This window comes from Salmo salar, chromosome ssa11 (genome assembly GCF_905237065.1).
Source record: "Salmo salar chromosome ssa11, Ssal_v3.1, whole genome shotgun sequence".
Classification (NCBI taxonomy): Eukaryota; Metazoa; Chordata; class Actinopteri; order Salmoniformes; family Salmonidae; genus Salmo; species Salmo salar.
The window spans coordinates 4,438,187-4,465,205 of record NC_059452.1 but is presented as its reverse complement, the minus strand read 5'-3'; the positions used below and the strand labels follow the sequence as shown (position 1 = coordinate 4,465,205).

The 27,019-nt window shown below is 40.9% G+C and overlaps 1 protein-coding gene across 4 annotated transcripts; it reads right to left on the bottom strand.

Annotated features, from left to right (window-relative positions):
• On the bottom strand, positions 1-25,472 carry fhl5 (four and a half LIM domains 5). 4 transcript variants are annotated; one of them, XM_045688943.1, is made up of 7 exons: positions 25,366-25,472; positions 25,037-25,208; positions 21,844-22,018; positions 14,941-15,110; positions 9,413-9,656; positions 2,098-2,223; positions 433-698 (listed from the first exon to the last, which is right to left on the bottom strand). In XM_045688943.1, the coding sequence occupies exons 2-6, from the start codon at positions 25,193-25,195 to the stop codon at positions 2,135-2,137; spliced, it is 837 nt and encodes a 278-aa protein (XP_045544899.1). In that variant the 5' UTR covers positions 25,196-25,208; positions 25,366-25,472; the 3' UTR covers positions 433-698; positions 2,098-2,134. The 4 variants fall into 4 exon arrangements, with proteins under 4 accessions (XP_013981674.1, XP_013981675.1, XP_045544899.1 ...); XM_045688944.1 differs by having other exon boundaries at positions 9,413-9,599; positions 25,366-25,471; XM_014126199.2 differs by lacking the exon at positions 2,098-2,223 and having other exon boundaries at positions 1-698; positions 25,366-25,471.
• Positions 25,473-27,019: the final 1,547 nt, after the last annotated feature.

The window sequence follows — 27,019 nt, the reverse complement described above, 5'->3', positions numbered from 1 at the left end:
TGACACCACACTACTTTTATTCATTAAGGCAAAGCAGTGCTATTCATTTAACATCAAAGATGCATTCATAAATCACGGTCTGAATTTAGATTTGAACAAAAAATGAACCACTCAGTTTAGATTGTCACCTTATTTAAACTACTATTACTTTGATTTGAATAATGATGACAACATAAAACATGCAAACAGCAAAGACTAATGTGCAGACAAATTAATTGGTGTCAAGTACATCCCTTTGTCATTTAGATTATCACAAGTGAGATTATTCTGTAAATCATACATTTAACTTGTCATAAGATTCTATTACTACTCTTGAAAGGGGAAACTACAGGTGTACATCAAAGGCTCCTCTCCTCACAAACGTCACAACACTGAAACAACAATAGAATGATATAAAGGTCAATATAGTGACCAACTGCTGAGGTCACTTCTCGCTGGGTAGGGTTTTGGTGTGGTGTTTCAGAATATGTTGTAGTATGGTTTGAGTGTGGTGTGACCTGTGCTGGATTGTTAAAAAGTCATAAGGTTGCGACCTCCCCAGTGAGGTCACTTCTCTCTGCCACAGTCGGTGCACAGGATGTCGTCACGCTGGGTGAGGAAGCCACGGCCCACTAGAGACACGGAGCACTGCATACAGGTGAAACACTCGCTGTGCCACTGGCGCTCCTCAAAGGAGATGTACTTGGCTCCAGCCAGACCTGTCACACAAGGATGCAGATATGGGTAGAATCTCAATTGCATACTCCTCGCGTCCTTTCCTCGCCTCCTTTAACTTGTCATAAGGCAAACAGGTAGCCTAGTGGTTAGAGCATTGGGCCAGTAACCGAAAGGTTGCAAGATCGAATCGCTGAGCTGACAAGGTAAAAATCTGTTGTTCTGCCACTGAACAAGGCAATTAATCCACTGTTCCTCGGCTGTCATTATAAATAAGAATTTGTTCTTAACTGATTTACCTACTTAAATAAAAGGTAAAATAATAAATAAGGAGGAGAGGATGTGAGGAGTATGCAGTTGAGATTCTCCCACAGACACATATGCACACATGTTAACACACCTAGGGCTTTATTTTAAGTCGCTCTGGATAAGAGTGTCTGCTAAATGACTAAAATGTAAATGTAAAATGTAATAAATGGAACACTAGTCACTTTAATAATGTTTACATATTTTTCATTACTCATGTATATACTTTATTATATTCTATTCTACTGTATCTTATTCCATTCCACTGACATTGCTCGTCCATATACTTTTATATTCTTAATTCAAATCAAACTTTATTTGTCACATGCGCTGAATACAATAAGTGTAGACCTTACTGTGAAATGCTTATTTACAAGCCCTTAACCAACAGTGCAGTTCGGGAAGAGTTGTATCTATATAGTTATAGATATTAACCTCTTACATCTAGACGTTCCGCTAGCGGAACACCTGCTCCAATATCCGATGATAGGCGTGGCGCGAATTACAAATTCCTCAAAAATACAAAAACTTCAATTTTTCAAACATATGACTATTTCACAGCATTTTAAAGATAAGACTCTCCTTCATCTAACCACACTGTCCGATTTCAAAAAGGCTTTACAACGAAAGCAAAACATTAGATTATGTCAGCAGAGTACCAAGCCAGAAATAATCAGACACCCATTTTTCAAGCTAGCATATAATGTCACAAAAACCCAGAAGACAGCTAAATGCAGCACTAACCTTTGATGACCTTCAACAGATGACAACCCTAGGACATTATGTTATACAATACATGCATGTTTTGTTCAATCAAGTTCATATTTATATCAAAAAACAGCTTTTTACATTAGCATGTGACTAGCATGTGACTAGCATTCCCACCGAACACTGCCGGTGAATTTACTAAATTACTCACAATAAACGTTCACAAAAAGCATAACAATTATTTTAAGAATTATACATACAGAACTCCTCTATGCACTCGATATGTCCGATTTTAAAATAGCTTTTTGGTGAAAGCACATTTTGCAATATTCTAAGTACATAGCCCAGGCATCACGGGCTAGCTATTTAGACACCCGGCAAGTTTAGCACTCACCAATATCAGATTTACTATTATAAAAGATTGATTACCTTTTGTTGTCTTTGTCAGAATGCACTCCCAGGACTGCTACTTCAATAACAAATGTTGGTTTGGTCCAAAATAATCCATCGTTATATCCGAATAGCGGCGTTTTGTTCGTGCGTCCCAGACACTATCTGAAATGGTAAATCAGGGTCACACGCATGGCGCAATTCGTGACAAAAAAAATCTAAATATTCCATTACCGTACTTCGAAGCATGTCAACCGCTGTTTAAAATCCATTTTTATGCCATTTTTCTCGTAAAAAAGCGATAATATTCCGACCGGGAATCTCCTTTTAGCTAAACAGAGGAAAGTAAACAAAGCTTTCGGTCGACGCGGGCACGAGCCTGAGTCTCACAGTACTGTAACCAGCAACTACCCAAACGCGCTACTTTTTTTCAGCCAGAGCCTGCAAAACCACGATTCAGCTTATTACCGCCTTCTGAGACCCTATGGCAGCCGTAGGAAGTGTCACGGGACAGCTAAGATCCTCACTCTTCAATAAACAGAGACAAGAAGAACGACACCTTGTCAGACAGGCCACTTCCTGCATGAAACCTTGTCAGGTTTTTGCCTGCCAAATGAGTTATGTTATACTCACAGACACCATTCAAACAGTTTTAGAAACTTTAGGGTGTTTTCTATCCATATGTAATAAGTATATGCATATTCTAGTTACTGGGTAGGAGTGGTAACCAGATTAAATCGGGTACGTTTTTTATCCAGCCGTGAAAATACTGGTCATAGAGGGAGGGCCATTACTACTATGACGCGGGCGCCCATGGGTACCCTTTCATTCCGAAACGTTTAGTAAGACAATGCAATCGTCCGCCTTGAATATTATTGAAGCTCTGATTGAAAAAGGCCCTAAAGATTTCTGTTATACAACGTTTGACATGTTTGAACGAACGTAAATATATTTTCTTTGCACATTTGTGACGACAAGTCCAGCACGCCTCGTACATTATGAGTAGCCTTCGGAACGCGCTAACAAGAAGGAGCTATTGGGACATAAATTATTAACTTTTTCGAACAAAACTACATTTGTTGTGGACCTGGGATACCTGGAAGTGCCTTCTGATGAAGATAATTAAAGGTAAGGGAATATTTACAATAGTATATTTGATTTTAGATGGTTCCAAGATGGCGCTAACCTGTATCGCCTAGCCTATTTTTCTGAGCATAGGACCTCGTTTATTGCAAAGTGTGATTTCCCAGTAAAGTTATTTTTAAATCTGGCAATGCGGTTGCATTCACGAGATGTTAATCTATAATTCTTTGAATGACAATATTAAATTAACAATGTTTTCGAATAGTAATTTTGTAAATTGTAGCGCAGATCCACCGGATGCATTTGAGGGGAAAATATTTTCTGAACGTCACGCGCCAATGTAAAATGCTGTTTTTATATATAAATATGAACTTTATCGAACAAAAAATGCATGTATTGTGTAACATGATGTCCTAGGAGTGTCATCTGATGAAGATTGTCAAAGGTTAGTGCTGCATTTAGCTGTGTTTTGGGTATTTGTGATGCATGCTAGTTGCTTTGAAAATGGCAGTGTGATTATTTTGGGCTGGGTACTCTCCTAACATAATCTAATGTTTTGCTTTTGCTGTAAAGCCTTTTTGAAATCGGACAACGTGGTTCGATTCAGGAGAGGTGTATCTATAAAATGGTGTAAAATAGTCATATGTTTGAGAAATTGAAGTTATAGCATTTATGAGGTATTTGTATTTTGCGCCACGCGATTCCACTGGCTGTTGACTAGGGTGGGCGTCCCACGTTCCCAGACAGGTTAAAAAAGGTAGTTGTTCTGAATTAGTGGTTGTAGAATTGTTAGATTACTTGTTAGATATTACTGCACTGTCAGAACTAGAAGCACAAGCATTTCGCTACACTCGCATTAGCATCTGCTAACCATGTGTATGTGACAAATAACATTTTATTTGAACATCTGCTAAACACATTTTATTTGACAAATTGACCATTTAAATTTTTTTATGGATAGGCTATTTTGCAAGGCCAGCATAAAAAATACAACATATTTCTGTTGAACCAGCCTTAGTAGCCTAGGGTAAGGGTAGCAAATGGAGGGCTTGAAATAAAACTGAAAACAAGCAATCTGTTATTTAAAACAACAAAGTTTCTAAATAGGATTAGGTCAGAAACTTAAATCACTTCTTTCTCCATGGCACAGTGCACACATAGGACTAAATGTCTATACATTTGCATGTCTATACAGAATACTAGGTTCCTGTCAATTGTATCGTTGGCTCTGCGCGAGGCAGACAAAAAAATAAATAAAACTCAACCGTTGATGGCATTATAGGAGGACTAAATACTGGAAGAATGTGTCTTTGGTTTTATTTTTATTTTACCTTTATTTAACTAGGCAAGTCAGTTCACAATAACGGCCTACCAAAAGGCAAAAGGCCTTCTTGCGGGGACGGGGGCTAAAAAATAAAAATAGGACAACACACATCATGACAAGGCAGACACCACATCACTACATAAAGAGAGACTTACGACAACACATCATGGATTGCAACACAACATGACAACATGGCAGCAAAAACATGGCAGCAGAACAACATGGTAGCAGCACAAAACATGGTACAAACCTCTCTTGTAAAGAATATTTGCTGGTCTGTGGTGTGTAATGAGGAGCAACCAGAAGCTGCGCTTGGCAGAAGCTGCGCTTGACACAATAAGGATGGCAGCCCAACTGGTTGGCAAACGTAATGCAAATTAAGAAAGCATGTGACTAAGCTAAATAAAAAGAAACTATACTATGAAACAAAGATCAGTTAAATAAAGAATGATAGTAAAAAGCTTTGGGGCACATTAAATGACATTTTGGGGAAAAAAGCCAACTCAGCTCCATCATTCATTGAATCAGATGGCTCATTCATCACAAAGCCCACTGATATTGCCAACTACTTTAATTACTTTTTAAATGGCAAGATAAGCAAACTTAAGGATGACATGCCAGCAACAAACACTGACACTACACATCCAAATATATCAGACCAAACTATGAAAGATAAGAACTATACTTTCGAATTCCGTAAAGTCAGTGTGGAAGAGGTGAAAACATTATTGATGTCTATCAACAGTGACAAGCCACCGGGGTCTGACAATCTGGATGGAAAATTACTGAGGATAATAGCAGACGATATTGCCACTCCTATTTGCCACATATTCAATTTAAGCCTACTAGAAAGTGTTTGCCCTCAGGCCGGGAGGGAAGCTAAAGTCATTCCGCTACCCAAGAATAGTAAAGCCCCCTTTACTGGCTCAAATAGCCGACCAATCAGCCTGTTCCCAACCCTTAGTAAACCTCTGGGGGAAAAAATGTGTTTGACCAGATACAATGCTATTTCACAGTAAACAAATTGACTGACTTTCAGCACGCTTATAGGGAAGGACACTCAACAAGCACAGCACTTACACAAATGACTGATGATTAGCTGAGAGAAATTGATGATAAAATGATTGTGAGGGTTGTCTTCTTAGACTTCAGTGCAGCTTTTGACATTATCGATCATAGTCTGCTGCTGGAAAACTTGTGTTACACCCCCTGCTATAATGTGGATAAAGAGTTACTTGTCTAACAGAACACTTCTTTAATGGAATCCTCTCAAACATAATCCAGGTTGAATCAGGAATTCCCAGAGTAACTGTTTAGGCCCCTTGATTTTTTTATTTTTACAAACAACATGCCACTGACTTTGAGTAATGCCAGAGTGTCTATGTATGCGGATGCTATTACAGTGACTGAACACTTAACAAAGAGCTGCAGTCAGTTTCAGAGTGGGTGGCAAGGAATAAGTTAGACCTAAATATTTCTAAAACTAAAAGCATTGTATTTGGGACAAAACATTCACTAAACCCTAAACCTCAACTAAATCTTGTAATAAGTTGAGATGACCAAACTGCTTGGAGTAACCCTAGATTGTAAACTGTCATGGTCAAAACATATTGATACAGTAGTAGCTAAGATGGGGAGAAGTTTGTTCATAATAAAGTGATGCTCTGCCTTCATAACACTATCAAAAAGGCAAGTCCTACAGGCCCTAGTTTTGTCGCACCTTGACTACTGTTCAGTCGTATGGTCAGGTGCCACAAAAAAAGATTTAGGAAAAATGCAATTGGCTCAGACCAGGGCAGCACGGCTAGCCCTTGGATGTACACAGAGAGCTAATATTAATAACATGCATGTCACTCTCTCCTGGCTCAAAGTGGAGCAGAGATTGACTTCATCACTACTTGTATTTATGAGAGGTATTGACATGTTGAATGCACCGAGCTCTCGGACACCGATGCATACCCCACAAGAGATCTCTTCACAGTCCCCAAGTCCAGAACAGACTATGGGAGGCGCACAGTGAAAACATAGAGCCATGACTACATGGAACTCTATTCTACATCAAGTAACTGATGCAAGCAGGAAAATTATATTTAAAAAATAATAAATTTAAAACACATGGAACAGCGGGGAGTGTGAAGCAACACAAACATAGGCACAGACACATGCATACACACACGATAACGCACTATACACACACATACACTTGGATTTAGTACTGTAGATACAGTGGGGCAAAAAAGTATTTAGTCAGCCACCAATTGTGCAAGTTCTCCCACTTAAAAAGATGAAAGAGGCCTGTAATTTTCATCATAGGTACACTTCAACTATGACAGACAAAATGAGAAAAAAAAATCCTGAAAATCACATTGTAGGATTTTTTATGAATTTATTTGCATATTATGGTGGAAAATAAGTATTTAGTCAATAACAAAAGTTTATCTCAATACTTTGTTATATACCCTTTGTTGGCAATGACACAGGTCAAACATTTTCTGTCAGTCTTCACAAGGTTTTCACACACTGTTGCTGGTATTTTGGCCCATTACTCCATGCAGATCTCCTCTAGAGCAGTGATGTTTTGGGGCTGTCGCTGGGCAACACGGACTTTCAACTCCCTCCAAAGATTTTCTATGGGGTTGAGATCTGGAGACTGGCTAGGCCACTCCAGGACCTTGAAATGCTTCTTACGAAGCCACTCCTTTGTTGCCCAGGCGGTGTGTTTGGGATCATTGTCATGCTGAAAGACCCAGCCATGTTTCATCTTCAATGCCCTTGCTGATGGAAAGAGGTTTTCACTCAAATTCTCACGATACATGGCCCCATTCATTCTTTCCTTTACACGGATAAGTCATCCTGGTCCCTTTGCAGAAAAACAACCCCAAAGCATGATGTTTCCACCCCCATGCTTCACAGTAGGTATGGTTTTCTTTGGATGCAACTCAGCATTCTTTGTCCTCCAAACACGACAAGTTGAGTTTTTACCAAAAAGTTATATTTTGGTTTCATCTGACCATATGACATTCTCCCAATCCTCTTCTGGATCATCCAAATGCTCTCTAGCAAACTTCAAACGGGCCTGGACATGTACTGGCTTAAGCAGGGGGACACGTCTGGCACGGCAGGATTTGAGTCCCTGGCGGCGTAGTGTGTTACTGATGGTAGGCTTTGTTACTTTGGTCCCAGCTCTCTGCAGGTCATTCACTAGGTCCCCCCGTGTGCTTCTGGGATTTTTGCTCACCGTTCTTGTTATCATTTTGACCCCACGGGGTGAGATCTTGCGTGGAGCCCCAGATCGAGGGAGATTATCAGTGGTCTTGTATGTCTTCCATTTCTTAATAATTGCTCACACAGTTGATTTCTTCAAACCAAGCTGCTTACCTATTGCAGATTCAGTCTTCCCAGCCTGGTGCAGGTCTACAATTTTGTTTCTGGTGTCCTTTGACATCTCTTTGGTCTTGGCCATAGTGGAGTTTGGAGTGTGACTGTTTGAGGTTGTGGACAGGTGTCTTTTATACTGATAACAAGTTCAAACAGGTGCCATTAATACAGGTAACGAGTGGAGGACAGAGGAGCCTCTTAAAGAAGAAATTACAGGTCTGTGAGAGCTAGAAATCTTGCTTGTTTGTAGGTGACCAAATACTTATTTTCCACAATAATTTGCAAATAAATTCATAAAAAATCCTACAATGTGATTTTCTAAATTTTTTTCTTCTCATTTTGTCTGTCATAGTTGACGTGTACCTATGATGAAAATTACAGGCCTCTCTCATCTTTTTAAGTGGGAGAACATGCACAATTGGTGGCTGACTAAGGACTTTTTTGCCCCGCTGTATGTGGTAGTGGTGGAGTAGGGGCCTGAGGACACACAGTGTGTAGTGAAATCTGAATGTATTGTAATGTTTTTAAAATTTTAAAAACTGCCTTAATTTTGCTGGACCCCAGGAAGATTAACTGCTGCCTTGGGGATCCATAATAAATATAAAATACAAATACAAACATTATTGTGCACAGACAACAGCACAAAGGGCAAAAAGGTGGAGACAACAATATATCACGCGAAGCAGCCACAACTGTCAGTAACTGTCCATGACTGAGTTTTTGAATGAAGAGACTGAGATAAAACTGTCCAGTTTGAGTGTTTTTTGTAGCTCGTTCCAGTCGCTAGCTGCAATGAACTGAAAAGAGGAGCAACCCAGGGATGTGTGTGCTTTTGGGACCTTTAACAGAATGTGACTGGCAGAACGGGTGTTGGTAATCAGACGAGGGGCACTGAAATTGGGGTTGGATAGCGTACTTGAACAAGCGAAATTAAGTATGCAGGTATGTGAATTGTGAATAATGAAAAAGCATGAGGGCAAAAACCTCATATTTCAAAGCAATCTCAGTAGAACATTTAAAACCCCTTTATTCAAAGGCTACTTGGCTAATGGCCAGGATTAAAAGACGCACCTGTGCAATGCTGCTAAACCAGCCAGGCTAGGCTATGGTAATTTTTTCATCAAATGAAACAGGGAGGAAACCAATAGTTTGTTTCAAATACCAGATTCACCGGCACAAAAGGCATAGGCTGAGTTTCGCTCTCAAAATCCATGACATTATCAACAGCGTTACCGCTAAGACCTGCTTTTTGTGAGTCTTAAGGGCACATGTGCCTTGCTCAAGGGCACATCCACAGATTTTTCACCTTGCCGGCTCAGGGATTCGAACCAGTGAACATTCGGTTACTGGCCCAATGCTCTTAACCGCCTCCTACAGTAATAAAGCCCCTACAGTATGAAAACAGCATACTATGCAGAATAATGCTTGCAGACACACATACAAGTGCCCACATATGATGTCACAAACACCAACAGGTGATGTGTGATTGCATGGCATAAATAGAGAATATTAATAGAAAACGTAGCCTGAAGGGTGAGAAAAGGAATGACAATATTCGTAGTGACTCACTGGTGATGGGTTTGGTGCATCCAACACACTTCTTGGCATAGAGGTTGCTAAAGCAGTCCAGACAGTAGGGGTAGTTCTCTCTGGAGGTGAAACGCTGTCCAGATAGCTGTTTCTTACAGCCGATGCACAGGAAACACTCACGGTGCCAGGGTTTATCATTGTAGGTCACCCCACCGGTCGTAATGGCCTTAAGGAGATATACACACACGACACGCCAGCACAGCGGGGGCGGATGACACAAGTCCTAGTTTCAAGTTATGTCACATGCACAAGTAGAGTTAAACATTGCAATAATCAATAACATTGCATTACTAGAAAGGCAAAAAGGAAATAATAAGAAATATGAAATACACAAACTAAGTAAACATACTATATACAGGAAATATTTAAAAAGTCAGTTCCAATACCATATTTACATGTGCAGGGATACTGGAGTGATGGACTAGGCAACAGGATATAAGACAGAGTAGTAGCAGCTTGCTTGTGAGTGGGTGTGTGGGTATGTAGAGTCAGTATAAATGTATGTGCATATTATGTGTGAGTGAGCAAATTATGGAGTGATTATTTTTGAGTGTTAGAGTGACAGTGTGTGCACGAGTGTGTAGGGCCCTGTGAGTGTGCATAGAGACTGAAATAAAAGGTAAATAAAGATACAAGGTAAACTCGGTCCGTGTAGCTATTATGTTAATAATTGATTAGTCGTATTGCTTGGGGATAGAAGCTGTTCAAAAGCCTGTTTGTGTCAGACTTGATGCACCGGTACATCTTGCCATGTGGCAGCAAAGAAAATAGTCTATGGCTTGGGTGGTTGCGGCCTTTGACGATTTTCCAGGCCTTCTTCCTCATATAGATGTCCTGGATGGCAGGGAGCTCGGCCCCAGTAATGTACTGGGCTGTCCTCCCAACCCTCTGTAGTGCCATGTGATCAAGGGCGGTGCTATTGCCATACCAAGCAGTGATGCAGCCAATCAATATGCTCTCAATGGTACAGCAGTAGAACCTTTTCAGGTTTGAGGGTCCATGCCAAACTTTTTCAACCTCCAGAAGGAGACGAGGCCTTCTTCACGACTGTGTGTGTATGTTTGGAACATTTTAAGTCTTTAGTGATTTGGACAGAGGAACTTGAAGCTGTCTACCTGCTCCGCTGCACCCCCCCCCTTTGATGTGGATAGCGGCATGCCCCGTTTCCTGTAGTCCACAACCAACTCCTTGGTCTTGCTGACATTGAGGGAGAGGTTGTTGCTCCAGCACCACATTGTCAGGTCACTGACCTCCTCCCTGTAGGCTGACTCATCGTCGCCGGTAATCAGGCCTACCACCATCATATGATAGGCCTTATTGAACAGGTGAACTTCCATGTGCCCTAATTACAAACTTGTATGGATCCGTAAATAGGAATAGAAATATTAAATTCAGGCGTTATGAAACCAATAACTAGCCTACTGATTTTGCTTCACTCATTAGGTCTAGGGGTCTTAGGCCTAGCTACAGTACATGGTCTGTAACCTCATTTGATGTGTGCATTAATGTGAGAAATCAGCATTTGAGGACAGTGTTGAATGCAAATGTGCCCAGGGAGACCACAACCTTACCTTGGTCCAGGGCCAGCTCTGTCTTGACTCATTTGGGTCGGCAAGCCCAAATGGATTGTTATTTTCAGATGGTGACGTAAACAAATATATACAAAAAGAAAAACTACAAAAAGGCGTGCCCAAACTAAAGATTCAAACATAAACAAAAAGCCTCATGGCCAACAACCAAATCAGCAGCAAAACAGCTTGCCAGCTGGTGCCAGCACAGCACTTGGACCTGGGTGCTACTGCCCCCTGGGGAAATTAAGTGTGGTAGTGGTAGTGAGCTGTAGTGTGCAGTCTAAATGACCTAACCTAACCTAACATAACACCTTCCCCAACAAGAAAAGAAAAGACCTCACATAGTCACCAATATCTATTTTCCTTCCTAAAATGGTATACTTTTTTTTCTGTTTCTTTTCCATAAACTTCTTTAACCCTTTACACTCATACCCGTATACGGGTTGAAAATGGCAGATTTGGGCACTGATAACTGCCTAAATTGGAACGCAGTGGCTGTACAGTAACATGCTACACATTACGTCAGAGGTCAGGGTCTCCACTTCATAGCTCTGTATGGGTTTTGACTGACAGCCGTTCTGAACTTGAGCACCACGCGCGATAAGAAGTTGCCCTATCCGTCCTGCTAATTGGGCAACTTTTGAAAATGGTTTGTGGGGAAATGCTTTAAATTAAGAGCACTTGATGTATTTTGAAAGAGGAGACGTTGAGGATTATAATAAATACCGCTTTGATGTCATACAAACAAACCAAATACCCTAGGTTGTCTTGAAGAGAATGAGCCTATGTTTGTTGTATTGTGAAGAAAATGTATGAAAACTTTATGAAAAACCAACTGGAAGTGACCACACTGGTGGATCTGACTTTTCCACCAAACTCAATTCTCCACGCTCCTGATTCTCATCACAACACACAGCTGCGTCACCCTGCAAAACCTAGACCGGGTCTTCCAGCGAATTCTCACTAACCTTACAACCTGACTGAGAAGAGTCTCCTCCCTTCCATAGCTCAGAGAAAAACGTGTCAGCTAAAGTAACACACAAACAACCTCATGGTCAGCCTGCTGAGGAACCACAACCTACCCTACTTTGGCCAAGAACGTACCCCCTAAATTGACACACAAATCAACCTTGTCCTCAACTTGCATAGGGTACACTACATCACATATCTCTGCCAAGAAGTTCTCAGCTAGAGACACAAAAGACTCACCTTCCTCTCTAGGGAGAAATATTTCTGTGTAACCACTGTCTAGTTTTGCAAAGAATGTTTCCTCCAATTCCCCATACAAATCACCTCTTCCCTGTCGGATTTGCCATCAGCACTCTTCTGAACATAAGTAACTTCTAACTGGGGATACCTCAAAACTCTCCTTGAGAGACTCAGCCCCTTGACACACCTGACTTTTCACTGAGGTTACACAAACCTGATCACTTGTGGAAACTAGCTCCACTCTGATCACTGGAGGAAACTGGTTTAGCAACAAGACTGACTGGTAGGTAACACACACTTTCTCCCCTCTATTCATCCCTACTCATCTGCTTTTTCAACAGTGCTATCTCCTGTTCTAGCCTAGCCATTTCCAACATTCTTCCTCCTGACTGCTATCCATCAGAACCCTCGGCAAACACTCACTCTACATCTCCCATAACAGCACTGCCACCTCTAACTTGCTCAATTCCTCTTCTATTTCAACCTCTGGCATTTTTGTCACCTGACATAACTGATCCCTCTCTTGAAAAAAAACCCACTATCCTCTATATATGCGCAAACCACTTCTGGCTCAAACACCCCGTAATCAAAATCAATGTGCTAAACAGAACCTATTAAACCGACTGACAAAAATCACAATAAGCCACTACAGCTCGCTGCTAACCAACTAATACAGGCACATGTTCCAAGCCCCAAAGATAACCACTCCAACCAGGCAAAAACCATGCACAAAAGCTACAGTTAGCCACTAGCCCAGCACTATCACAAAAAAATCACCAAAGCTATAAACCATAGCAACAGTTAGCCACTAGCCTAGCGCTAACACAAATGCATCTGCCACAGAGTTCTCCAGACTCCAAACTGGTATATCTAATCCTGTAAAACAGTCAACACAAAATGTTCTGGCCCACGAGTAAAACATCTCATCTGCCCTACAGTAGCTAACAACTACTAGCTGCAAACATTTGACTACCTTCGCGGGCGAATCCACATCAAACATTTCTGTTGACCAAAAAAGCATAATCTATCTTGATAACCTGCAAACTGAAACTCAGGCTGGCGCTACTGCAAACCTCACCTAGCAAATAAATAATGAGTCTACCAAACCATACCAGTTTAAAACCACCCAGACTGCTAAGATCAAATTTTATTTCTCACATGCGCCGAATTCAACGGATGAAATGCTTACTTACAAGCCCTTAACCAACAATGCAGTTTTAAGAAAATAGAGTTAAGAAAATATTTACTAAATTTACTAAAGTATTTTTTTTTACAATAATAACACAATAAAATAACAATAATGAGGCTATATACAGGGGGTACTGAGTCAATGTTAGTCGAGGTAATTTGTACATGTAGGTAGGGGTGAAGTGACTATGCATAGATAATAAATAGCGAGGGGCTGAGAATAGTCCGGGTGGCCATCAGATTAATTGTTGAGCAGTCTCATGGCTTTTTTTAATGTAACCTTTATTTAACTAGGCAAGTAATTTAAGAACAAATTCTTATTTACAATGATGGCCTACACCGGCCAAACCCGGATGATGCTGGACCAATTGTGCGCCGCCCTATGGGACTCCCAATCACAGCCGGTTGTGATACAGCCTGGATTGAAGCTCTGGTACCGCTTACCGTGTGGTAGCAGAGAGTACAGTCTATGACTTGGGTATTTGACCATTTCTGGGGCCTTTCTCTGACACTGCATAGTACATAGGTCCTGGATGGCAGGAAGATTGGCCCCAGTGATATACTGGGCTGTACACACTACCCTCTGTTACGCCCTCTGTAGAGCCGAGCAGTTGCCATACCAGGCGGTGATGCAACCGTTCAGGATGCTCTCGATGGTGAAGCTGTAGAACTTTTTGAGGATCTGTGGACCAATGACAAATCTTTTCAGTCTCCTGAGTGGGAAAGGTGTTGTTGTGCCCTCTTCACGACTGTCTTGGTGTGTTTGGACCATGATAGTTTGTTGGTGATGTGGACTCCAAGGAACTTGAAACTCTCGACCCGGTCTACTACAGCCCAGTCGATGTGAATGGGAGCATGTTCGGCCCTCCTTTTCCTGCAGTCCAAGATCTTCTCCTTTGTCTTGCTCACATTTAGGGAGTGGTTGTTGTCCTGGCACCACACTGCCAGGTCTCTGACCTCCTCCCTATAGGCTGTCTCATCATTGTTGGTGATCAGGCCTACCGCTGGTGTGTCATCAGTCAATTTAATGATGGTTTTGGAGTCGTGCTTCACCATGCAGTCGTGGGTGAACAGGGAGTACAGGAAGGGACTAGGCATGTACCCCTGAGGGGCCCCCGTGTTTGTTGATTAGCATAATTGGTTAGGAGCCTGTAAAACGGCAGCCTTCCCCTCTGGCGCCATTACTTAATCTGGCCCAATTGAGCACCCAAATGTTAAAATGGAAATATGTAACGTTTTTGGCTACATGGAAAAATTCACATAGAAATGTGAGTTATAGATCTATCATTCTACTTGAAAGCATGTCTAAGAAGTGGTATATATGTTCTATGTGCACTATTTCTATGTTTCCCGTTCGTCAGTTTTGTTTTTGCGTCTTTTACTTTCGGTTTTGTACACCAGCCTCAAACAGCTGAAACACCAATATTTTTTGTCCCGGAAAATATATTTCACAACAGTGTAGATGGAATAATGATTAATAATAAAAGAACCGTCGCTATTTAACATACAGTCCAAACCATGAGACTGTATGATTCTTACTTTTTTACAGGCACAGCACTGATAGGCAAATTGCTTCTCAAAACAGGACACGCAGAAGTAGCCGTTGTCTTTGGGGATGAAGGACTTGGTTCCGATTGGCTGCTGGCAGCGGTGGCACAGGAAGCAGGTCTCATGCCAGCTGTTCCCCTTGTAGTCCATTTTGCGGGAACCTAACACAGGTGAAGGACAGCTTAGTTAGCACATGGAAACAAGACACAAAAACCTACTGCACCAGTGGAGGCTCCTCAGAAAAGGAAGAAGATGACCATCCTACTGAATGAATTTCATAAAATATATTAACGTCACCAAATAACTGATAAAAACACTTGGTTTTCAATGAAGGTCTACAGTAGCCTCAACAGCACTATGTAGGGTAGCACCATGGTGTAGCTGGAGGACAGCTATTTTACATCCTCCTCTGGGTATAATAACTTCAATACAAAACCTAGGAGGCTCATGGTTCTCACCCACAATTACTGACTTACACAGTAATTATAACAACTTCCAGAGAACATCCGCCAACCTATCAGAGCTCTTGCAGCATGAACTGACATACATTACCAGTCAAAAGTTTGGAAACACCTTTTTCTTTATTTTTTGTATTTTCTACATTGTAGAATAATAGTGAAGACATCAACACGATGAAATAACACATATGGGATCATGTAGTAACCAAAAAAGTGTTAACCTCTCTAGGGGAGGGGGCAGTATTTGCACGGCCGGATAAAAAACGTACCCGATTTTAATCTGGTTATTACTACTGCCCAGAAACTAGAATATGCATATAATAAAATTTAAGAAAAATTGGATTACCTTTGCTGTTCTTCGTCAGAATGCACTGCCAGGACTTCTACTTCAATAACAAATGTTGGTTTGGTTCAAAATAATCCATAGTTATGTTCAAATATCCTCTGTTTTGTTCGTGCGTTCAAGACACTATCCGAAGGGTGACGAAGGGTGACGCCCGACGCGTTTCGTGACAAAAAAAAATCTAAATATTCCATTACCGTACTTCGAAGCATGTCAACCGCTGTTTAAAATCAAATTTTATGCGATTTTTCTCGTAAAAAAGCGATAATATTCCGACCGGGAAACCCTGTTTTCGTTCAAAGACAGAAAATCTAAAATGGACTCTTCTCGTGCACACGCGCCCCAGTCTCATTGTTCTCTGATCGACCACTATCCAAATGTGCTACTGTTTTTCAGCCATGGCCTGCAAAGTCATCATTCAATGTTCTGCCGCCTTCTGAGAGCCTATGGGAGCCGTAGGAAGTGTCACATTACAGCAGAGATCCTCAGTTTTCAATAAAGAGAGTGTAGAAGGCCAAGAAATGGTCAGAGAGGGCACTTCCTGTAAGGAATCTTCTCAGGTTTTTGCCTGCCATATGAGTTCTGTTATACTCACAGACACCATTCAAACAGTTTTAGAAACATCAGAGTGTTTTCTATCCAAATCTACTAATAATATGCATATTCTAGTTTCTGGGTCAGAGTAGTAACCTGTTTAAATTGGGTACGTTTTTCATCCGGCCGTGAAAATACTGCCACCTAGCCCAGACAGGTTAATTAAATCAAAATCTATTTTATATTTGAGATTCTTCAAAGTAGCCAGCCTTTGCCTTGATGACAGCTTTGTACACTCTTGGCATTCTCTCAACCAGCTTCATGAGGTAGTCACCTGGAATGCATTTCAATTAATGGATGTGCCTTGTTAAAAGTTAATTTGTGGAATTTCTTTCGTTCTTAATGCGTTTGAGCCAATCAGTTGTGTTGTGACAAGGTAGGGGTGGTATACAGAAGATAGCCCTATTTGGTAAAATACCAAGTCCATATTATGGTAAGAATAGCTCAAATAACTTCTTATGGATGGTGGCAGTATTGAGTTGCTTGGATGACTGACGTGCCCAGAGTAAACTGCCTCCTACTCACTCCCAGAAACTAAGATATGCATATTATTAGTAGATTTGGATAGAAAACACTCTGAAGTTTCTAAAACTGTTTGAATGATGTCTGTGAGTATAACAGAACTCATATGGCAGGCAAAAATCTGAGAAAAAATCCAACCAGGAAGTGATTTGTAGTTCTTCTATCTAATCCCTGTTCAAACTACAGTGTTTGCACTTCCTAAGGCTTCCATTGGCTGTCAATAGCCTTTAGAAACTTCTTTCATGCGTCTCCTGTTACTGGGCAGAGAACAGGAGCTCAGTCTATCAGTGGACTGCCCGGGACCAGTGAGTTGTTTACTGCGCGGGTACGTTTGGCGTGCCGCTCCTTCTTTTTCTTCTGTAATGAATATGCTATTGTCCGGTTGGAATATTATCGACGTTTTATGTTAAAAAGACCCTAAGGATTGATTGTAAACATCGTTTGACATGTTTCTACGAACGGTAATGGAACTATTTGACTTTTTGTCTCTTGTTTTACACTCACGCATTATGCCTTTGGATAGTGATCTGTACGCACGAACAAAACAGAGGTATTTGGACATAAATATGGAGTATTTCGAACAAAAATAACATTTCTTGTGGAAGTAGGAGTCCTGGTAGTGCATTCCGACCAAGATCAGCAAAGGTAAGGGAAGATTTATAATACTAATTCTGAGTTTAGTTGACTCCAGAACTTTGCTGGTATCTCTATAGCTTGCTTTGATGGTTGAGCTCTGTACTCAGAATATTGACAAATGTGCTTTCGCAGAAAAGCAATTTTAAAATCTGACACAGCGGGTGCATTAAGGAGTTATATATCTATAATTCTTTCATTAACTGTTGTAAATTTTATCAACATTTATGATGAGTATTTTTGGAAATTGATGTGCTCATTCAGCAGCGGTTTTGGTGGGAATACATTTTCTGAACATCACGCGCCAATGTAAAATGGGGTTTATGGATATAAATATGAACTTTATCGAACAAAACATACATGTATTTTGTAACATTGAGTCCTGGGAGTGTCATCTGATGAAGATCATCAAAGGTTAGTAATTCATTTTAGCTGACTTTCTGGTTTTTGTGACGCCTCTCCTTGCTTGGAAAATGGCTGTGTGGTTTTTCTTGTTTAGGCGCAGTCCTAACATAATCTAATGTTTTGCTTTCGCTGTAAAGCCTTTTTGAAATTGGACACTGTTGTTAGATTAAGGGGAAACTTATCTTTAAAATGGTGTATAATACTTGTATGTTTGAGAAATGTTAATTATGATATTTTTGTTTTGAATTTGCCGCCGTGCACTTTCACTGGCTGTCGTCATATCGATCCCGCTAACGGGATTCAAGCCATAAGAAGAGAAGCAAAGAGAAAGGACAGACCATCATTAATTTAAGACATGAAGGTCAGTCAATGCGGAGAATTTCAAGAACTTAGAAAGTTTCTTCAAGTGCAGTTGCAAAAACCATCAAGCGCTATGATGAAACTAGCTCTCATGAGGACAGACACAGGAAAGAAAGACCCAGAGTTTTCTCAGCTGCAGAGCTGCATTGGAGTTACCAGCCTCAGAAATTGCAGCCCAAATGAGTGCTTTACAGAGTTCAAGTAACAGACACATCTCAACATCAACTGTTTCTCAGGAGACTGTGTGAATCAGGCCTTCATGGTTGAATTGCTGCAAAAAAACTAAAGGACATCAAGTCAAGTCAAGAGACTTGTTTGAGCCAAGAAATACGAGTAATGGACATTAGACCAGTGGAAATCTGTCCTTTGGTCTATGAGTCCAAATTTGAGATTTTTGATTCCAACCGCCGTGTCATTTTTAAGACGCAGAGTAGGTGAACAGATGATCTCTACATGTGTGGTTCCCACCGTAAAGCACGGAGGAGGAGGTGTGATGGTGTGGCGGTGCTTTGCTGATGAAACTGTCAGTGATTTATTTTGAATTCTAGGTACACTTAACCAGCATGGCTACCACAGCCTTCTGCAGCGAAACGCCATCCCATCTGGTTTACGCTTAGTGGGACTATCATTTGTTTTTCAACAGGACAGTGACCCAACACACCTACAGGCTGTGTGAGGTCTATTTGACCAAGAAGGAAAGTGATGGAGGGCTGCATCAGATGACCTGGCCTGCACAATCACCCGACCTCAACCCAATTGAGATGACTTGGGATGAGTTGGACCGCAGAGAGAAGGAAAAGCAGCCAACAAGTGCTCAGCATATGTGGGAACTCTTTCAAGACTGTTGGAAAAGCATTCCAGCTGAAGCTGATTGAGAGAATGCCAAGAGTGTGCAAAGCTGTCATAAAGGCAAAGGGTGGCTACTTTGACAAATCTAAAATAGATTTATATTTGTTTAACACTTTTTGGGTTACTACATGATTCCATATGTTATTTCATAGTTTTGATGTCTATTATTCTACAATGTACAAAATAGTACAAATAAAGAAAAACCCTTGAATGAGTAGCTGTGTCCAAACTTTTGACTCATGCTGTATGTTGTCCACTCAATCAAAGCACAGCAATCTAGTAGTGAAAGCTTCAGCTAGCTAGCAATGCAGTGCGTAAGTAGTTGACTCAAAGAGAAAGAAAGACAATAGTTTAACACTTTTAAACAAATTCATTTTTTCAAAAATGAAGGAGAAGCAGCAGCAGAGAGAGAGAGAGAGCTACCTATATTTCGTTGTATTTTTTTCACTTTCACTTACCTAGCCAGCTAATGCAGCTAGCAATTTAGTCTTCTCAAAAACAGTTTTGAACAGAGAGGAATGGTATTTATGTAAGGCTATCCAACAGATTGTGGGAGCTGTTTTGTTAGACTTCAGTGCGGCTTTTGACATTATCGATCAGTCTGCTGGTGGAAAAACATATGTGTTATGGTTTAACACCTGCTATATTGCGGATAAAGCGTTACATGTCTAACAGAACACAGAGGGTGTTCTCCAACATCAGTCAGGTAGAATCAGGAATTCCCCAAGGCAGCTGTCTAGGCCACTTACTTTTTTCAATCTGGCTTTGCCACTGCCACATGGCACTGGCTTTGAGTAAAGCCAGTGTGTCTATGTATGCTGATGACTCAACACAATACACATCAGCTACCTCAGCGACTGAAGTGATTGCAACACAACAAAGAGCTGCAGTTAGTTCAGAATGGGTGGCAAGGAATAAGTTAGTCCTAAATATTTCAAAAACTAAAAGCATTGTATTTGGCACAAATCATTCCTAAACCTCAACTAAATCTTGTACTAAGATTTATTTTGTGGAAATTGAGCAAGTTGAGGTGACTAAACTATTTGGAGTAACACTGGATTGTAAACTATCATGGTCAAAACATATTGATACAACAGTAGCTAAGATGGGGAGAACTCTGTCCATAATAAAACACTGCTCCACCTTCTTAACAGCACTATCAACAAGGCAGGTCCTACAGGCCCTAGTCTTGTCGCACCTGGACTACTGTTCAGTCGTGTGGTCAGGTGCCACAAAGAAGGATGTAGGAAAAATGCATTTGGCTCAGAACAGGGCAGCACGGTTGGCCCTTGGATGTACACAGAGAGCTAATGGTAATATAGGGGCGGCAGGGTAGCCTAATGGTTAGAACGTTGGGCTAGTAACCGAAAGGTTGCACGTTTAAATCCCCGAGCTGACAAAGTACAAATCTGTCATTCTGCCCCTGAACAAGGCAGTTAACCCACTATTCCTAGGCCGTCATTGAAAATAAGAATTTGTTCTTAACTGACTTGCCTAGTTAAATAAAGGTAAAATAAAATATAGTGCCTTCGGAAAGTATTAAGACCCCTTGACTTTTTTAACTTTTTGTTACGTTATAGCCTTATTCTAAAATGGATTAAATAAAACATTTTTCTCAGCAATCTACACACAATACCCCAAAATGACAAAGTGAAAACAGGTTTGTACAGACTTTTGCAAATGTATTACGAACAAAGACAGAAATACCTTATTTACATAAGTATTCAGATCCTTTGCTATGATACTCGAAATTGAGCGCAGGTGCATCCTGTTTTCATTGATCATCCTGGAGATGTTTCTACAACTTGATTGGAGTCCATCTGTGGCAAATTCAATTGATTGAACATGATTTGGAAAGCCACACACCTGTCTATAAGGTCTCACAGTTGGCAGTGCCTGTCAGAGCAAAAACCAAGCCATGAAGTCGAAGGAATTGTCAGTAGAGCGACGAGACAGGATTGTGTCTTAGCACAGATCTGGGGAAGGGTACCAAAAACTTACTGCAGGGATTGATGGTCCCCAAGAACAAAGTTGATTTCATCATTCTTAAATGGAAGACGTTTGGAACCACCAAGACTCTTCCTAGAGCTGGCAGCCCGGTCAAACTGGTTAATCAAGGAGGTGACCAAGAACCTGATGGTCACTCTGACAGCGCTTTAGTTCTTCTGTGGAGATGGGAGAACCTTCCAGAAGGAAAACCTTCTCTGTAGCACTCCACCAATTAGGCCTGTATGGTAGTGGCCAGACAGAAGCCACTCCTCAGTAAAAGGCACGACAGCCCACTTGGAGTTTGCCAAAAGGCACATAAAGACTCTCAGACCATGAGAAACAAGATTATCTGGTCTGATAAAACCAAGATTTAACTCTTTGGCCTGAATGCCAAGTGTCACGTCTGGAGGAAACCTGGCACCATCACTACGGTGAAGCATGGTGGTGGCAGCATCATGCTGCGGAGATGTTTTTCAGCAGCAGGGACTGGGAGAAATGAGAAATGAGGCCATGCTCATAAAAAAATTAAATCATCCCTCCTAATCTTCAATGCCACCGACCGCCACTGTACTACACATACAGTAGTAGGCCTGCAGAAATATAACACCTCCACCAATAGGGACTGAGCAGTAGTGGTAGTTATTGCTATATCATATCAAGCATTTTTCAGGGAAGAACAATGTTAACTAAAATACATATTTTAGAATAATCAATATCATCATCAATGTTGTCCTACAGCACCTGGCATGATGGTTTTCTTGCAGGTGGAGCACTTGGAGGAGTACTCATGGGAGTAACACTCTGTGCAGAGAAGTTGTTCATCCTTAGCTGCAAATGGCTTTTCTGCCAGAGGGCGGCTGCATTTGGCACACTTGAAGCACTGCTCATGCCAGTGGCAATCCTTATAGGACAGATCCTATTAAACAAACATACAGACAGTGTTAACCATGTAATAGATTGATTGGATTGATGGTTATTATTGCCACAGCAATTTAAATGATTCAATTGAAGAATTTGAAAGAATATGATTTATAAATAGTACCTTACTGAGATTACCATCTTCCTTATCAACTGTCTTACCTCATCATTACAATAAAAAGTTTGGTTGTTGGTATTTGTTTTTTGTTGTCATAGGCGAATTTCTGAAGAAATTATATATAGCTTAAAAGCATGTTTTTTTTAAAGTAATTTTGTTACCTTGGAAAGTCATTCTTTGAGAACAACAATAATTCATGTCAAAATGTCATGGGATGCAAATTTTTGTTGGTGGCCCATTCTTTGTTTGAAGTTACAGTGAGGGAAAAAAGTATTTGATCCCCTGCTGATTTTGTACGTTTGCCCACTGACAAAGAAATTATCAGTCTATAATTTTAATGGTAGGTTTATTTGAACAGTGAGAGACAGAATAACAACAACAAAATCCAGAAAAATGCATGTCAAAAATGTTATAAATTGATTTGCATGTTAATGAGGGAAATAAGTATTTGACCCCCTCTCAATAAGAAAGATTTCTGGCTCCCAGGGAGTGCTCCTAATCTCAGTTTGTTACCTGTATAAAAGACACCTGTCCACAGAAGCAATCAATCAATCAATCAGATTCCAAACTCTCCACCATGGCCAAGACCAAAGAGCTCTCCAAGGATGTCAGGGACAAGATTGCAGACCTACAGAAGGCTGGAATGGGCTACAAGACCCTCGCCAAGCAGCTTGCTGAGAAGGTGACAACAGTTGGTGCGATTATTCGCAAATGGAAGAAACACAAAAGAACTGTCAATCTCCCTTGGCCTGGGGCTCCATGCAAGATCTCACCTCGTGGAGTTGCAATGATCATGAGAACGGTGAGGAATCAGCCCAGAACTACACGGGATGATCTTGTCAATGATCTCAAGGCAGCTGGGACCATAGTTACCAAGAAAACAATTGGTAACATACTACGCCGTGAAGGACTGAAATCCTGCAGCGCCCGCAAGGTCCCCCTGCTCAAGAAAGCACACATACATGCCCGTCTGAAGTTTGCCAATGAACATCTGAATGATTCAGAGGACAACTGGGTGAAAGTGTTGTGGTCAGATGAGACCAAAATGGAGCTCTTTGGCATCAACTCAACTCGCCGTGTTTGGAGGAGGAGGAATGCTGCCTATGACCCCAAGAACACCATCTCCACCGTCAAACATGGAGGTGGAAACATTATGCTTTGGGGGTGTTTTTCTGCTAAGGGGACAGGACAACTTCACCGCATCAAAGGGACGATGGACGGGGCCATGTACCGTCAAATCTTGGGTGAGAACCTCCTTCCCTCAGCCAGGGCATTGAAAATGGGACGTGGATGGGTATTCCAGCATGACAATGACCCAAAACACCGCATCAAAGGGACGATGCAACAAAGGAGTGGCTCAAGAAGAAGCACATTAAGGTCCTGGAGTGGCCTAGTCAGTCTCCAGACCTTAATCCCATAGAAAATATGTGGAGGGAGCTGAAGGTTCAAGTTGCCAAACGTCAGCCTCAAAACCTTAATGACTTGGATAAGATCTGCAAAGAGGAGTGGGACAAAATCCCTCCTGAGATGTGTGCAAACCTGGTGGCCAACTACAAGAAACGTCTGACCTCTGTGATTGCCAACAAGGGTTTTTCCACCAAGTACTAAGTCATGTTTTGCAGAGGGGTCAAATACTTATTTCCCTCATTAAAATGCAAATCATTTTATAACATTTTTGACATGCGTTTTTCTGGATTTTTTTGTTGTTATTCTGTCTCTCACTGTTCAAATAAACCTACCATTAAAATTATAGACTGATCATTTCTTTGTCAGTGGGCAAATGTACAAAATCAGCAGGGGATCAAATACTTTTTTTCCCTCCCTGTATGTGCACTTAAGGAGTGTGGCTTTAAGGCATTGATGTAGTTCAGTTAATTAGATGTCTATATAAACCTTGGAAATATGTTTTTCACAACTTTGCTGGTTCAAACCATAACTTATGAAAGGCTTTAAAGCCCCAATGCAGTGTTTATAATTTGTGTGTTTATTTCATGAGCCTTCTTTTGCTATTGACATGCTCAGTCTGACCGTGTGACTGTGTTGATAGAAATGTAAATATATGTATTTACATACATAGCCCTGATTGGCGGATAGGATCGTCTAGGCTCTAGAGAGCCTTACCCCTTCAAAGTAGGAGGATACATATGCAAATAAAAGATGATTGGTCACTGGTCAGAACAATCAGAAAAGATTGTGACATGATCTGGGCCAAAAACTCCATCCCACCTGAACAGGCTGAAATTCCAGGCGTTTATTTTTTCTTCAAAAACCTCTTACACTCTGTGTCATTTTGACCTCATGGTGTGGAAATATCATTACAAAAACAGAAAATCTAATTTTTTACTGCACTGCCCCTTTAAACCTAACAATGTTGTACTTCAGTTTCACTGATGTGCTTATGAGCACTGAGTATACCAAACATTAGGAACACCTTCCGAATATTGTCTTGCACCCCCCACCTCCCCCATTCTTGATGCACATGGGAAACTGTTGAACATGAAAAACCCAGAAACGTTGCAGTTCTTCACACAAACCAGTGCGCCTAGCACCTACCACCATACCCTGTTCAAAGGCACTTAAAAATGTTGTCTTGCCCATTCACTCTTTGAATGGCACACATACACAATCCATGTCTCAATTGTCTCAAGGCTTAATTTGTATTTATTGAACCTTTATTTAACTAGGCAAGTCAGTTAATCTGTCTCCTGCCTTTCATCTACACTGATTGAAGTGGATTTAACAAGTGACATCAATAAGGGATCATATCTTTCACCTGGATTCACCTGGTCAGTCTATCTCATAGAAAGAGCAGGTTTTCCTAATGTTTTCTATACTCAGTATATCATAGTCTATGCACATGAAAATATGCATTATATTGGGTCAGTACAGAATTCTTACCTTACAGTTGCACCCAATAGGCAGAGAGCACACTTCACAGCAATTGGAGAACAAGTTCTCATAGCACTTAGTGCAGTACTGAGTATCCTCCTTCATAACATATTTATTTCCCAACAAGGACTCCTTGCAGTAATGGCAGTCAAACCGCTCTGTAGACATGCTTGCTCTTTACCTGCAGGTCAAAGACACAAAAATTAACAGCAAGAAAATACCCAAATATTATTAGTATCCTGAGGAAAAACATTTCCTTCCTGCAATCAGGATCCAACCAATGTCCTTCCCCATATGTCGTCTGAATTCTAAGTGATGACTTTAAAAAAAATATTTACCTCTGATGATGTTGCTTCCAAGGAGAGACTGAATTGAGGGCTGCAGAGTGAGGATCAGGCGTTGGGATGGAGAAGGGTAAACCAGGATTAAGTGGGCACATCATTGAAAGGCACATCTATAAATACTAGCCCTCTTATTACCAGTAATCTCAGAGGAGAACGTGGGTGTTCCACTACACACTTCTGCACCTTTTAAGGGAGTTTGTGCTGAGCATATTGGCATACATTTATGTTTGTTAAAAAGTTGTGGTTATAAATATGAATATTGTGGATGGGGAAAGCATGTTTGTACATGAGACGTTTCATATTAATCTTATGGTTTACATGTTTTTGAAAATGGCGATGAAAACTGAGGATTAAATTAAGCAATAAGTCCTGAGGGAATGTGTTTTATTGCCAATATATCACGGCTAAGGGCTGTTCTTATGCATGATGCAACGCAAAGTGCCTGGATACTGCCCTTAGCCGTGTATTGGCCATATACCACAAACCCCCGAGGTGACTTATTGCTTAATTGAATCCTTAGTTTACATTGACGTTTAAAATAAAATAAAAAAACTGGTCACCAACGTAATGAGTGGAATAAAAATAAATATTTTGTCATACCCATGGTATACGGTCTGATATACCACGGCTGTGAGCCAATCAGCATTCAGGGCTCAAATCAACCAGTTTATAGTGGGGTTTATACCACGGCACTGTAGAATACTAATTTCTGATTGGCTTGAAGGGCATTCTAGAGCGTGCATTATTTAAGCAATAAGGCATGATTGGGTGTAGTATATGGCCAATATGACACAGCTAAGGGATGTTCTTATGCACAACGCAACGTGGAGTGCCTGGATACAGCCCTTAGCAGTGGTATATTGGCTATATACCACAAACCCCTGAGGTACCTTATTGCTATTACAAAATGGTTACCAATGTAATAAGGTCAGTAAAAAGTCATGTTTTGTCATACCAGTGGGCGATTAGGTCTGATATACAACGGCTGTCAGCCAATCAGCATTCAGGACTCGAACCACCCCTTTATAAACTGGGTGGTTCAAGCCCTGAATACTGATTGGCTAAAAGCAGTGGTATATCAGACCAAATCACCCAGTTTCAGACCTCACTAAAGCTCTTGTGGTTGAACGGAAGCAAGTCCCCGCAGCAATGTTCCAACATCTAGTGGAAAGAAGAGTGGAGGCATTTAAAGCAGCAAAGGGGGTACCAACACCATATTAATGCCCATGATTTTGGAATGAGATGTTCGATGAGCAGTGTCCACATACTTTTGGTCAGGTGGTGTATCTTTCAAAAAGCATGTTGATGAGTTAATAGTTAAAATTGGCTTATTCAATAGGAACAGGTCCAGTCTTTAGTTAAAGTGCAGAAACCGAATGATTCAGTCAACATTCATTCCACTTATTGACTATGGCGATATCACCTATATGAATGCAGCTGTTACTGTATTGAAGCCATTGGACGTAATTTATCATAGCGCATTGCGCTTTATTACGAGCGATAGGTTCAGTACACATAATTTCCTTTTGTGTCAGAAAGTAGACTGGCCCTCTTTGAAGTCTCATAGATCAATGCATTGCACTCTTATTGTCTATAAAGCCCTCTTTGCATAAACATCTGCCATACCTTACCTCATTGTTAACCTTTA